This window comes from Crocuta crocuta, unplaced genomic scaffold (genome assembly GCF_008692635.1).
Source record: "Crocuta crocuta isolate KB4526 unplaced genomic scaffold, BGI_CrCroc_1.0 scaffold862, whole genome shotgun sequence".
In the NCBI taxonomy this organism is placed as follows: Eukaryota; Metazoa; Chordata; class Mammalia; order Carnivora; family Hyaenidae; genus Crocuta; species Crocuta crocuta.
This window is the reverse complement of record NW_027529584.1, coordinates 481,481-492,931: the sequence shown is the minus strand read 5'-3', so window position 1 is coordinate 492,931 and position 11,451 is coordinate 481,481. Positions and strand designations below refer to the sequence as shown.

The following is an 11,451-nucleotide window of genomic DNA, read 5'->3' as shown; positions in this document are numbered from 1 at the left end:
TTCTGGATTCTGCTAGGTTCTCTTTAACCTATTGACTTCTCTGAATTGGATAAGCAAGAAAGGGAAGTAAAATAACACCTACAGGCCATTTTTTACTTTGTTCGCTTGCCCTTAATGTATACTAGTCAGATTGCATTTCAGGCTGTTTTATATGTGGTTTCTGTTTGAGGGGAGGGTGGATCTCCTTAGAGGTGACCATCTCTGCAAAGGTCTTTCATAATTTTTATTGACCACTGAAATGTACCTTAGTGTTTTTGCCTTGACTTTATTTTGGAAAGCCCACTTCTTCAGTTTACCCAATCACTTGTGTTTTTAGTCCTTTTCTTAGAACTAAGAGAATCGCCAAGAATAGGAAAGGATGAAAATTAAAGGAATATTGATGTGTGAGCATTACTAACAGGCATATTTCAACGTATTTCATCTTTTAAAAGTGAAATCTATAATAAATGTCTCTAAGGAGCAGAGCGGGAAGCGCGCTTCTGTGTGTGTGTGAGGGTGTGGGCCTAGGAGGCGTCTCTGGGTATCATAGCTCACACCTCCTCTTCACCTCAGCCACAGAATTATGGTATTGATTGGTGATAAAAGAAATCTTAGTTTGTAATGTTATAAGTAGCTTGGTATTTGTGTTGAGGATTTCTTAAAGCATTGGAGCTGTTAACAGGTATCTTTAAAGGGGCTAAAGAGCTGCTGGGAAGGAGATCGTTCTCACCCTGTCGTTTTTCTCTGAACAGCTGGTTCTCGCGCTGCGTGTTTCAAGATCGAGGACAGGAGCTGGTAGATGGGCTCAAAGTCTGCCTCCAAGGTTGGTCTCCTGTAGCGTTTTCGTCCTGCTTCCTGAAGCGGCTCTTCCAGAAATGACCCCAAAGCCCTGTTGCCCGTTGCTGGCTTTCCCGCAGCCGCCCTGAGGGCCTGGAACAGCTGTAACGAGTACATGCCCAGCCGGATCGTCGTGTACCGGGACGGCGTCGGGGACGGCCAGCTCAAAACCCTGGTCAACTATGAGGTGCCGCAGTTTCTGGACTGCCTCAAATCTGTGGGCAGAGGTTACAAGTAAGCATGCTCGCTGGGAAGTGTTTTCTCTTCCTAAAATTACGCTTTTTTATCTTTGAGGTCCGTGTTGGAAGATGAGAAGGTAAGGGGTGCAGCGGGGCGTGAGATCGCGGCCAGGGGTGGGGTGTTCCTCGTGGAGCTTCTCCCGGTGTGGGGGGAGGGGCTGGACATGTCGAGTGGTGTGGAGGGTCCCTGCCTTCAGGGAAGGATGCGTGAAGTCACCTCTGCCAGTTGTCTGCCTGCAGCCTTGACGCGGAATCTGAGTATCCCGAGGTGTCTGGGGCACCCACAGGGTTGCTCCTTAGAAGAAATTCCAGATAGCCTTAATTCACCCTCCTTGAGTTCTCTGTAAAGTGAATACGTGTTTGATTTCTTTGTGAACTCGACTGGCACTGATGTCTTTACTCGTCCTTGGGGATGGCATGCACGTGCGAGGGACATACTCATCCTCCCTGAGCTTCACACTTGTGCTCTTGAAGCCCGTGCTGCTCTTTGCCTTCCTCTGCTTGCCCCCCGCCTCCCCAGGAGTGAGGCTGCTCCGTCTCCACACAGCCCTTCCGAGAAGTTACGTTTTGCTGGTCTGTCCACGCTTGTGAGCAAGCTCACGTCAGGGACTGTGGTATGAAGGGCTTCCTGGTGCAGAATGATGGTTTGTGAACTCACTGCTTCAGGCTCCTCCGAAATCCCGAGAGGCCTGTCTCTGTGTTCGGCCAGCACTTGGGCTTGTTACAAAAAGGTCGGGGCCTGCTGCAGTTCGGGGAGCCTGGGGAGGGGCCACTTCCAGGTCGGCCCTGGCCAGCTTCTGAGTGTCGATTGCACACGTTTCCTAAAACGAGTTTATGACATGAAGCTCTCAGAGCACGTCAGGGAGGTTTTTCAGATTAAAATGCTAATAAGCATTTTCCAAGATTTTGGAAATGGAAGTTAATGTCCTTTTTTGTCTCCTTTAAAGATCTTAATGCTTGTATTTTCTCACTAAAATAATGGTATTTTCTTTTGCTCTTTGAAACTTCTTAAGCCTTATTGGAGGTATTTCTCTTGAGTTCGATGCTCTGTCCACATGGACGGAGTTCGGGATGCACAGGAGGGTGTGAAGCGGCGGCTGCCTGCTTGGTCTCCTCTTCAGTTCTCGGCTTGAGCCCTCAGCATTTTCTAGCTTCGCTTGCCTTTAAACATTCAAGAAGTAAAGGGAAGATGTCATAGCATAAGCGGATCTTACAGCCTCGAGCTGAATGTGTGAGGACTCGGGGACACACCCTGTGGCCGTGTGGGGCCTGGGGCTTCGCTGCCAGGAGTTTTCAGTCTCAGGGCTTGGTTCCCAGCAGCGGCGGCAGCTCTCAAAGAGGGGCCTGAAGCCGTGAGGGGAGGCCGTAACCAGGCTCCTGCCCGCGTCCCACCCAGGTAATGGGGTGAACAGCTGCAGGGAAGGGGAGTTTAAACGGAGGCTGCACGAAGGCCTAAGCAGCTGCTGCGGCAGCAGACCCACGTCGTGAGTTGTGCCGGGACGTGGTGGCCACGGAGCTGGGTAACCGAGCACAGGGTCTCAGGGGCAGAGGCGGTTCTGCCCACCTGCACCTGCATCTGGGAAACGGGGAAGCCACCAGCTGGGGTTGGCAGAAGGAATAAAGGAGGGTAATTACCTGACGCCGAGCCCAGGAAGCACTCGATAAATGGTAGAGAGCTCGTGTGTAGAGTAAAATACCCAAGAATTATTCCTAACTTCAAAGAAATGCCAATTGGATGTAAAATATTCATAATTATGTTTAGAATTGCAGTATTTTTTGTTTTTTTATTTTTTAACGCTTATTTTTGAGAGAAAGAGCACGAGTGGGGGAGGGGCAGAGGAGAGAGAGACACAGGATCTGAAGCAGCTCCAGGCTCTGAGCTGTCAGCACAGAGCCCGACACGGGGCTCAAACTCACCAACTATGAGATCATGACCTGAACCGGAGTCGGACGCTCAACCGACTGAGCCACCCAGGTGCTCAATGGTATTTGTTTTTTAATTGAAATGTTGATGTTAACTTTATAAAAATGCATAATGGATTAGCTTATTTAGAATATTTGATACAAGAACAAATCAAAATGCCACCTCATACTTATGACTTGTCTGTCATGACATTTGCTGAGTTGCTTCTGGTGATGTCAGAGGACTGAAACGCACTTGTCTTAGATTCCTGGGAAGGGCTTTGTTCTATCCAGAGCCACAGTAAGCGGAGCAGCAAACCCCCCACAGATAGATAGTGGTCTCTAAAGTGAAATCACCTCCGTGTCCCTTCTCTGTTCAGTTACTACTACCACGAAGGAGCAGAATTAGGTTTACCAGTGAACAGAAGTTCCCATTTCAGGGTCTCTTGGACCATTTGACCGGGCAGTGTACCGCGAACTACCTTCCCAAGCCACGCGTTCCTGATCCCACAGCATGTAAAGGCCTCTCTGTCCCAAAGTTTGGAATCCAGTGTATTGATGCCTTCGGGAAGCAATGTCCTGGTTGGGAAAAGGGCACAGGGAGAACTGAGGCGCCAGTAACAGTCCCGTTTATCAGGTGTTCTACGTGTGTCCACGCAGCTCCCAGCGCCTTCCGTGTGTGTGCTGGTTCACGTGTGCCAGGTTTCAGACTCTGGATTTGACACAGACCTGGGGGCTGGGGGGTAGAAAAGGTGTGAAAGGTACTCAGGCTGCATGTACTGCACTTGAAGGGCTGCCCTGTGGGGAGCCAGAGCCGGGTTAGGGGCCAGCAGGCCCCTCAGATGCAGAGCTTGGGGCAAGGGGGCTCAGTCCCGCCGCAGGAAAACCAACCGGAGAGTCGCATGGGGAAGACGCGGAGGGTGCGTTCTCTGCCGTCATGTGCTGGGCTGAGGGCTGACTGGCCCAGGGAGGGAGACAGAGACAGGGACCCCTGATTCCTCGTGAGCCGCTAATGCCAGGCTAGACCTGGACATTGCTCACACCAGTTCCCCTAGCGGGGATTTTAGACTTGAGGTCCTGTTTTCCTCCTAGAGGACGCACACAGAAGAGGGCTCCGAACCGTGTGCCCAGTTTGTTCAGTGTGACAGGCAGATGACATGCTGAGCGGTTGATGTGACACAGGGCACGTGCACGCCGTCCCTGCCCAACCTGGGTGGGCGCTCTGCCCTGGGGTGGGGGGTCCGTTTAAATGGAGCACGTGGTGAGTGGTCCATTCATTGCCTGAGAGAGTGGCCACCTGAGTGTCATTACATTCATCTTCTTCATCATCATGTTTAAGCCCAAGACTAACAGTAATCGTGGTGAAGAAACGAGTGAATGCCCGGTTTTTTGCTCAGTCTGGAGGAAGACTTCAAAACCCACTTCCTGGAACAGTTATTGATGTAGAAGTTACCAGACCAGAATGGTAAGTTGTGTGCCATTAGATGAGCGTTGTTTTCTGCTTTATCCACTTTAACTCATTGACTTTTTCTTAGGTTTGTTTCTTTTTTTTAATTTGAGAGAACCTCGTGGGGAGGGGCAGAGAGAGACAGAATCCCAAGCAGGCTCTGCACGGTCAACACGGAGCCCAACACAGGGCTGGAACTCACAAACTGCGAGATTATGACCTGAGCCTAAATCAAGAGTCAGATTCTTAACTAGCTGAGACCAGACGCCCTTTATTATTCATAAGAAATCTGAGAAAAAGTAAAGTTTTCAATTAGTTTGATCCAGTAATATTACTAAAGCCCACGATTTGTGGCTTTTATGCAGTTTTTCTTTGGGGGAAGAGGGTTATTGTCTGTGGCACTAATTACAGAGGGAGGTCAGAACTGCTGCGTTGTGTGCTTTTTGTATTTTTTTTAACATGTGGCTTCATCCAGACTTTTGTTTTCTTAGTAAAAAGTTTTAGATCTGTAATGATTTTAGTTATCTAGAGGCCAAAATGTTTCATCAGAAACACAGTCACAGGTAAGAAAAGTGGCTTTTGAATAAACATTTTTATGCAAACTGGAGCTATACTTTGCCACAGTAAGAAAATAAGCTAATAAGTAGGACCTCGAGGGGCCCGTGGTACTGACATTAGCGCAGAGCACTGTGCTGTCCAGTGCTGAAGTCGCTGGTCCCGGGAAAGCCCTGTGTGGGGCGAGGCCCCCAGCGCATTCGTCCTGTGGGTAGAGGGAGCGCCTCACTCGGCCAGGTTAATGCCTCCCCAGGAGAGCACATGGCTAGACCCGTCCTGTGTTGGTGTATTGGAGCTTTTTCAAAAGGCAGGTTTGGGGCACCTGGGTGGCTCGGTTGGTTAAGGGTCCAACTCTTGATCTTGGCTCAGGTCATGATCTCATGGTTGGTGAGTTTGAGCCCCACACTGGGCTCTGCACTGACGGTGCAGAGGCTGCTTGGGATTCTGTCTCTCCCTCTCCCCTCACTTGCTGTCTCTCAAAAATAAAATTTAAATTCGAAAGGCACATTTCACCAGGATCAAGTGCAGGCCTGGGTGCGGAGCTGCTAAGGTGGAGCACGGCCCCGGTGCGGATGCAGGCACAGGATTTCCTCTGTTGGCCGTAGGTGGACAAGCGATCATATGTGACAGGATGTGTCACCTTGGATTTCTGTCCTTTCTCAGGCAGGTGTTAGCTACGGCAGTGCCTCAGGATTCTGCTCCTGGGGGACATCTGCTGGGGGAGACACAACAGCTAAGATCCTAACTTAGGTTCCTTTCCTGCAGGATCCCTTAAGCGGTCAGAACGACCCCGTGGTACTTTCTAGTAACAGTGCTCCTGCTCTGGTAACCAGAGCTTGGGGCCCGCACGGACCTGCAGACAGCTCACGTAAATAAATTGGGCAAAATCCAAGTTGAATTAGGAAGTATGAAAACATTTCATTACTTTTTATTTGATGCTATTTAAAACTTAGCTGAGGATGCTATTTACATACCTGGAGAAGTCCCCTTTAAAAATTTTTTTGAATTTTATTTATTTTGAGAGAGGGAAGGAGGGAGAGAATCCCAAGCAGGCTCTGAGCTATCAGCACAGAGCCGGACATGGGGCTTGACTCACAAACTGTGAGATCATGACCCGAGCTGAAATCAAGCGTCGGACGCTCAGCTGACAGAGCAGCCTGTGGCCCTGGAGAAGGCCCGCTCCTAAGGGCGAGGCCAGAGTTGGCACGGCTGCCGGCGCTGGAGCGGCCGGGGCCTGTGCTGGGACCGAGGTCTGCCCCCAGCTCCCGTGTGGGCTCTCTGCTCCGTGGGGCCAGGTGTCTGTCACGGAGCCCCTCCCCCTCCAGAACCACTGCCGTGTTGCGGGTCAGTCCTGTCGTTTCCGGGGGGCCTGGCAAGTTGCACAGGCAGTTTCCTTCCAGCTTCTAAGTCCCAGCACAGCGTCTCTGGGGTGATGTTTTGTTGCTACCAAAAAAAAAAAAAAAATACACCGATGTTTTGTTCCTTTTTGTTTGCGCTCCTTGGTTTTTGCTTTACCATTTGGGTCCTGTACTGATTTTGTGTGTGTGCTTGGATGTTCTAGTCTAGAATTTGTGCTGCATCCTTAATGATTAAAATATATATTTTTGTTAAGTACCACTGGGAACAGCAAGCGGGGGAAAGGTCCTACAGTAAAAGCGTATTTTGGGAACCAGAGAGCCTGAAATGAGACCCCAGTGACCGCCCCCGCTGCCGCTGCCCCTCCTAGCGCGCGCTGCGGCTCCAGCCAGCCCGGAGCTCTCCGGGCCAGCACTGTGTAACCGGCACCCCTGCCGGGTCACGTCTGAGGCCTCCGTGACGGAGGTTTACAACATTAGTAGTAGTGGCGTCGTAAACGTCTTTCACACACAGGCTCTCCGTGATGGCTCGGGGACAGCAGTTTCTGACATCCAGGAAGCACGCTTTGTCCTGAAGAGATTAGGTTACGTTCGTGTGCGGCATCTTCTCACCGTGAACTTGGGCTCTCAGATAAGCCTCACCCCCGTGTGGTTTCTCTCCTGTCCTTCCAGGTATGATTTTTTTATCGTGAGCCAGGCAGTGAGAAGCGGCAGCGTCTCCCCGACACACTACAACGTCATCTACGACAACAGCGGCCTGAAGCCAGACCACATACAGAGGCTGACGTACAAGCTGTGTCACGTCTATTACAACTGGCCAGTAAGTGTGCTCCTTCACTTCAGCGAGATTCACTTTTCAGAAAAGGAGTTGCTGTGTTTGTAAAGGCTTTTTACGGTTAATGCTGAGACGTGCCTTGTAAAACACAGATTCAGAGTAACAGACCTTGTTTCTTCCACTAAAGGGTGTCATCCGTGTCCCGGCGCCTTGCCAGTACGCCCACAAACTGGCCTTCCTCGTGGGCCAGAGCATTCACAGAGAGCCCAACCTGTCCCTGTCCAATCGCCTGTACTACCTCTAACCTCCACGAGAGGGCGACACGCAGCCGTTTCTTCAGTTTGAAATGGAACCTCAGGCTTTTTTTAAGCTTTTTATTTGTTTTAGCTCTTATCTTTCTAGATGAAAGTTGAGAAAGGAAGTGGGAGATCTGGAGTCTTCTTTCTAGCATTGCTACTTGACTGGCTTCTAGGTAAAAATTAAAATTTTACATTTTATCTTGTTTGCTTCTCAGATATGTTGTGAGGATTTTTTGTTTTGAGAAAAAATGTGGATAAGGTACTTTATATTATAAACAGACTTTAAGCAATTTGAAAAGCAGAGATTTACTCAAAAGTATTTTCAGGAGTGAGCAAGTCCGTTTTTGTAAACTTGAATTATCTTTTTGAAATATTTTTAATTTAAAGGAGAGAAAGGTAAAGTGGGGCACTCACTAGAACTGTAAGGTGGGGTTTTATTTGGGGATCTGATCTATTTTAAAGATTAAAGCTGCCATTAAATAACCAGCACGAGGTCGGGGAACGGTGAGAGGCTCTGAAGTAGGCTAATTTTTATTTAATTTAGGGGCTAGGTGGGACGGGGGTTAGAAGAAGATGGTTGAAAAGTTTTAAATTTCTGTCCAAAGAAACATTTTAAGACTCTTTAAGAGGTCAGTAATCTATATTAACATTACTATTTATTTTTTTTGCAACTGGGACATTATTCCACTTGTTACAGAATAAAATTGGATTGTCACCTTACCAGGAATAGGAGTTTGTTTTTACTGAAAGCATATGTGTTTTTGTTCCATTTACTGTATTTTTTTAAATGCGGGAGAGCGCACGGTCAGAAGGCTGCTGCTCCTTCCACAGAAGCTGCATTTGTGTCCCTTTTGCACTTGAGGGTCTGTGGCTGCCACCTGCGCATTCGTGGTTCAGGAATGGGATCCAGAGCGTAGACGTGCAGGCGAAGGAGGGTGGTGTGGTCACATTGACAGTCATAACTCTTCACGTTTACACATTTGTGGGAATTTTCAGGAGATGCTGCAGGTAACAAGTAGAATTGTATTTCGAGAACACCTCTCACTGTTGCTTGTAAACGTACAGGTGTGAACATTAGCGATCATGTAAACCCCTCGTCTGAGCGTGTTATTACACTTGGCCTTCTCAAATAAATGCCTTTTGGATTTAGCCTTACTAACGTGAATGAAAACCATTTTGTTTTCCTTTTAGCTTTTCAAGCTAATAACTGTTGTTAACACGGCTCTTGGCTATTAGCCCAGGTTCCTCAACCGACTGTCTGAACATTAGCGGAAGGGAACGGGGCCTTGTGAGCTTTCAGACAGCACGACAGAGACCGGATCCCGTGACACAGGTCACATTCAAGGCTGTCCTGGCTCGAAGGAGCAGGAGGGAGTCCAGGCCTGCGGCTGTGAAAGATTGGTTTGGGGTGTTTTTCACGTATAGGTTTGTCGTGATGGTCAGAAACTTCCGAGTCATTCAAGTGTCACTCGTAGCAGCTTCCACGCGCTCGTGCAGACATGTCCGCGTCATCTAGGACAGTTGCCGCCGGCAGGGGAGCCTCACTGAAGTCTGAAGACTTTGTTGCAAAGGACAGAAAACCTGCTCAAATGAGTTTCGGCCAGAAAGGTTATAGACGCGCTTGCTCACCTGTCCTGGGCAGCGGTCCCCGGACTGGGTGCTAAATGTCATCTGCTTGCTTGGTCACCACAGGGAGCCCTGGGCCCACGGCAGACCCGGGATCAGAACTTCTGCCCGGCGGGCGGTCCATCAGACACACCCTGCGTGCGACTGGGCAAGTGCCAGGCGAGGAGGCGTCTGGAGTCTGGGTGACATTGACGGGGGTGGGGGAGTCTCTTCGGCTTCGCTGCTGACCGCCGGGCCTCCTGGGGGGACGGCAGCGGGCACAGAGCTTGGCATCAGGGCCACCTCGCTCCCTTGGAAGCTGCACCCTTTCCCCGGGAGTTCCAGCAGAACCCTGGCTGTCTACACCTCCTGGAACCTAAGGGGTGCGCATCCGGATGGGTGGGGCCTGGCTCCTGCCCTGGGGCCCGCCCGCCCCGCTCCCCTCACGCCCCGGTTCTTCCCACAACCCGCGCCTCTCGTCACACCTGCGCCCCCAGCCGACACGCGCCTTCCTCCCGGGCGGCCTCCGGGGACCCCGTGCGCCGTGCCGCCCAGCTGCGCGCCTTCACGGGTGCTGTCTGTGCCCGCCCCGCATCTTCCCTCCCGCACCCCGTCCCCGCTCGGGGGCGGAGGAGGGGCAGGAAGGCGTCCACACCGAGGAGGCACCGGCACCGAAAAGCGAAGCCAGCCACTTACTCGGAGGGCGGTGCGGGGTCCTCGGCGGCTTCCCCACCCTCCCTGGCCCTCGGTTTCCGTAGCGAGGGCCCGGGGGNCGGGCCAGCCCGGCCAGGCGGGCTGGAGTCCCTGCCGCGCACCCAGCAGTCGGGGTCCTCGGGCGCTTCGGTGGCGCGTGGGGACTCGCCCCTGCAGCGGGCAGTCGGAGGCTGTGCAGACAGCACGGCGCGGGCTCCTCCGGCGGCAGCGCGGGGCCCAGCGCTTCCCGGGTCCCCACCACTGGGGGCAACANCCGAGTGCAGGGACAGCAGGGTGGCTTACGGGCGAATGGCCGACACCCAGGGGTGCCACTGCGACCGTTTTCTCCCCCAGCCCGGAGCCACATGCACCCTCCGCTGCAGCAAAGGTGAAACCGTCCGGTTCTGACAAACGAGGCCTGTTCACGCGAGCGCCGCGAGAGCAGGGACGGGCCGCTGAGGCTCGGCTGCGGGGCCGCGGAGGAGCTTCCGCTCTGGGCGCCTCGGGGCTCCGTCGGTTGAGCGTCCGACTTCAGCTCCGGTCATGACCTTGTGGTTCAGAGTCCGAGCCCCGCGCCGGACTATGAGCCGACAGCTTGGAGCCTGCTTGATTCTGGCTCCCTGTCCCTCTGCGTCTCCCCTGCTCGTGCTGCCTCTGTCTCTCAAAAACATTTTTAAAAATTCTTAAATCGGGGCGCCTGGGTGGCTGAGTCGGTTAAGCGTCCGACTTTCGCTTGGGTCATGATCTCGCGGTTCGTGGGTTCGAGCCCCGCGTCGGGCTCTGTGCTGACTGCCAGCTCGGAGCCTGGAGCCTGTTTCGGTCTGTGACTCCCTCTCTCTCTGACCCTCCCCTGCTCACGCTGTCTCTCTCTCTCTCTCAGAAATAAAACATGCAAAAAATTTAAAAAAAGAAACGGTGCGGGAAAAGCCCGCGGGTCTGTAGGTAGAGACTAATTTGACCTTGATAATCCGTCCCCCGAAACCATCAATAAACCTTATTCCTCCGCCACATCTCAAGGGGCTTCTGCAGCTCGGGGTCACTCGGCCGACGCCTGTCCCGCTGGCTCAGCGGGTGCGGCGGGGCCTCGGGGCGCCCCCGCTGCAGCCCCACAGGGTCCCTCCCCGCCCCCCGCCTCCCCCCCGNCTCCCCCTCCCCCTCCCCGGGCAGCCCCTTTGTCCCTCGCACTTGCCTGATTTCCGCCTCCTGTCGACCTTGCCTCCTTACGAGGTGGAGGGTCCGCGTGCCCTCCAGACCGAGAAGACCCTCTACTCCCGAAGCACGAGCCAGCGAGCCCGCTGCTCAGCGTCATTCAGGGCCACTTACGGGGGGCAGACGACCCGGAACCCTCCCAGCCGCCGCCGCGCAGAGCAGCCCGCGGCCCCAGCTTTCAGAGCAGGCGCCGGGCGTGAGCGTCTCTGCGGGGGCGCCCCCTGCGTGCCAGGAAGACGGGGCTCTGGGGGTTATATGCAGGGGCGCCCCCTGGACGCCTAGAGGGTCTCTGCAAGTTCTCTGTAGGGGCGCCCCTTGCGCTGGAGGGGAGGCCAAGATAGAGGCGAAGGATGGAGTCCGTGCTCGCCGACACCCCCTTAGGATGAAATTCCCCTACTGCCCTCAACACCTCTCGTCCCATTCTCTCTGCGCCCGATGGTCTCCCCGAGATCCGTCGTCTCCGTGTTGCCAATCGGTCGGTCCCCAGCCCTCACACCCAACACCCACACCCCGTGTCTCAGGAGCACCCCAACCTGGCTGCTGGGGTGCGGCCCCC

General features: G+C 53.0%; 1 protein-coding gene across 3 annotated transcripts in view; it reads left to right on the top strand.

Annotated features, from left to right (window-relative positions):
- PIWIL1 (piwi like RNA-mediated gene silencing 1) overlaps positions 1-8,543 on the top strand; it is a 31,122-nt gene extending 22,579 nt beyond the window's left edge. For 2 of the 3 annotated variants that reach the window (XM_077761721.1, XM_077761722.1), the window contains exons 17-21: positions 732-802; positions 897-1,050; positions 4,297-4,422; positions 6,987-7,134; positions 7,277-8,543. In XM_077761721.1, coding sequence (XP_077617847.1) covers positions 732-802; positions 897-1,050; positions 4,297-4,422; positions 6,987-7,134; positions 7,277-7,393 — 616 coding nt within the window. In that variant the 3' untranslated portion in view covers positions 7,394-8,543. The remainder of the gene's footprint in view (positions 1-731; positions 803-896; positions 1,051-4,296; positions 4,423-6,986; positions 7,135-7,276) is intronic. The other variant, XR_013334540.1, reaches the window with a different exon arrangement.
- Positions 8,544-11,451: the final 2,908 nt, after the last annotated feature.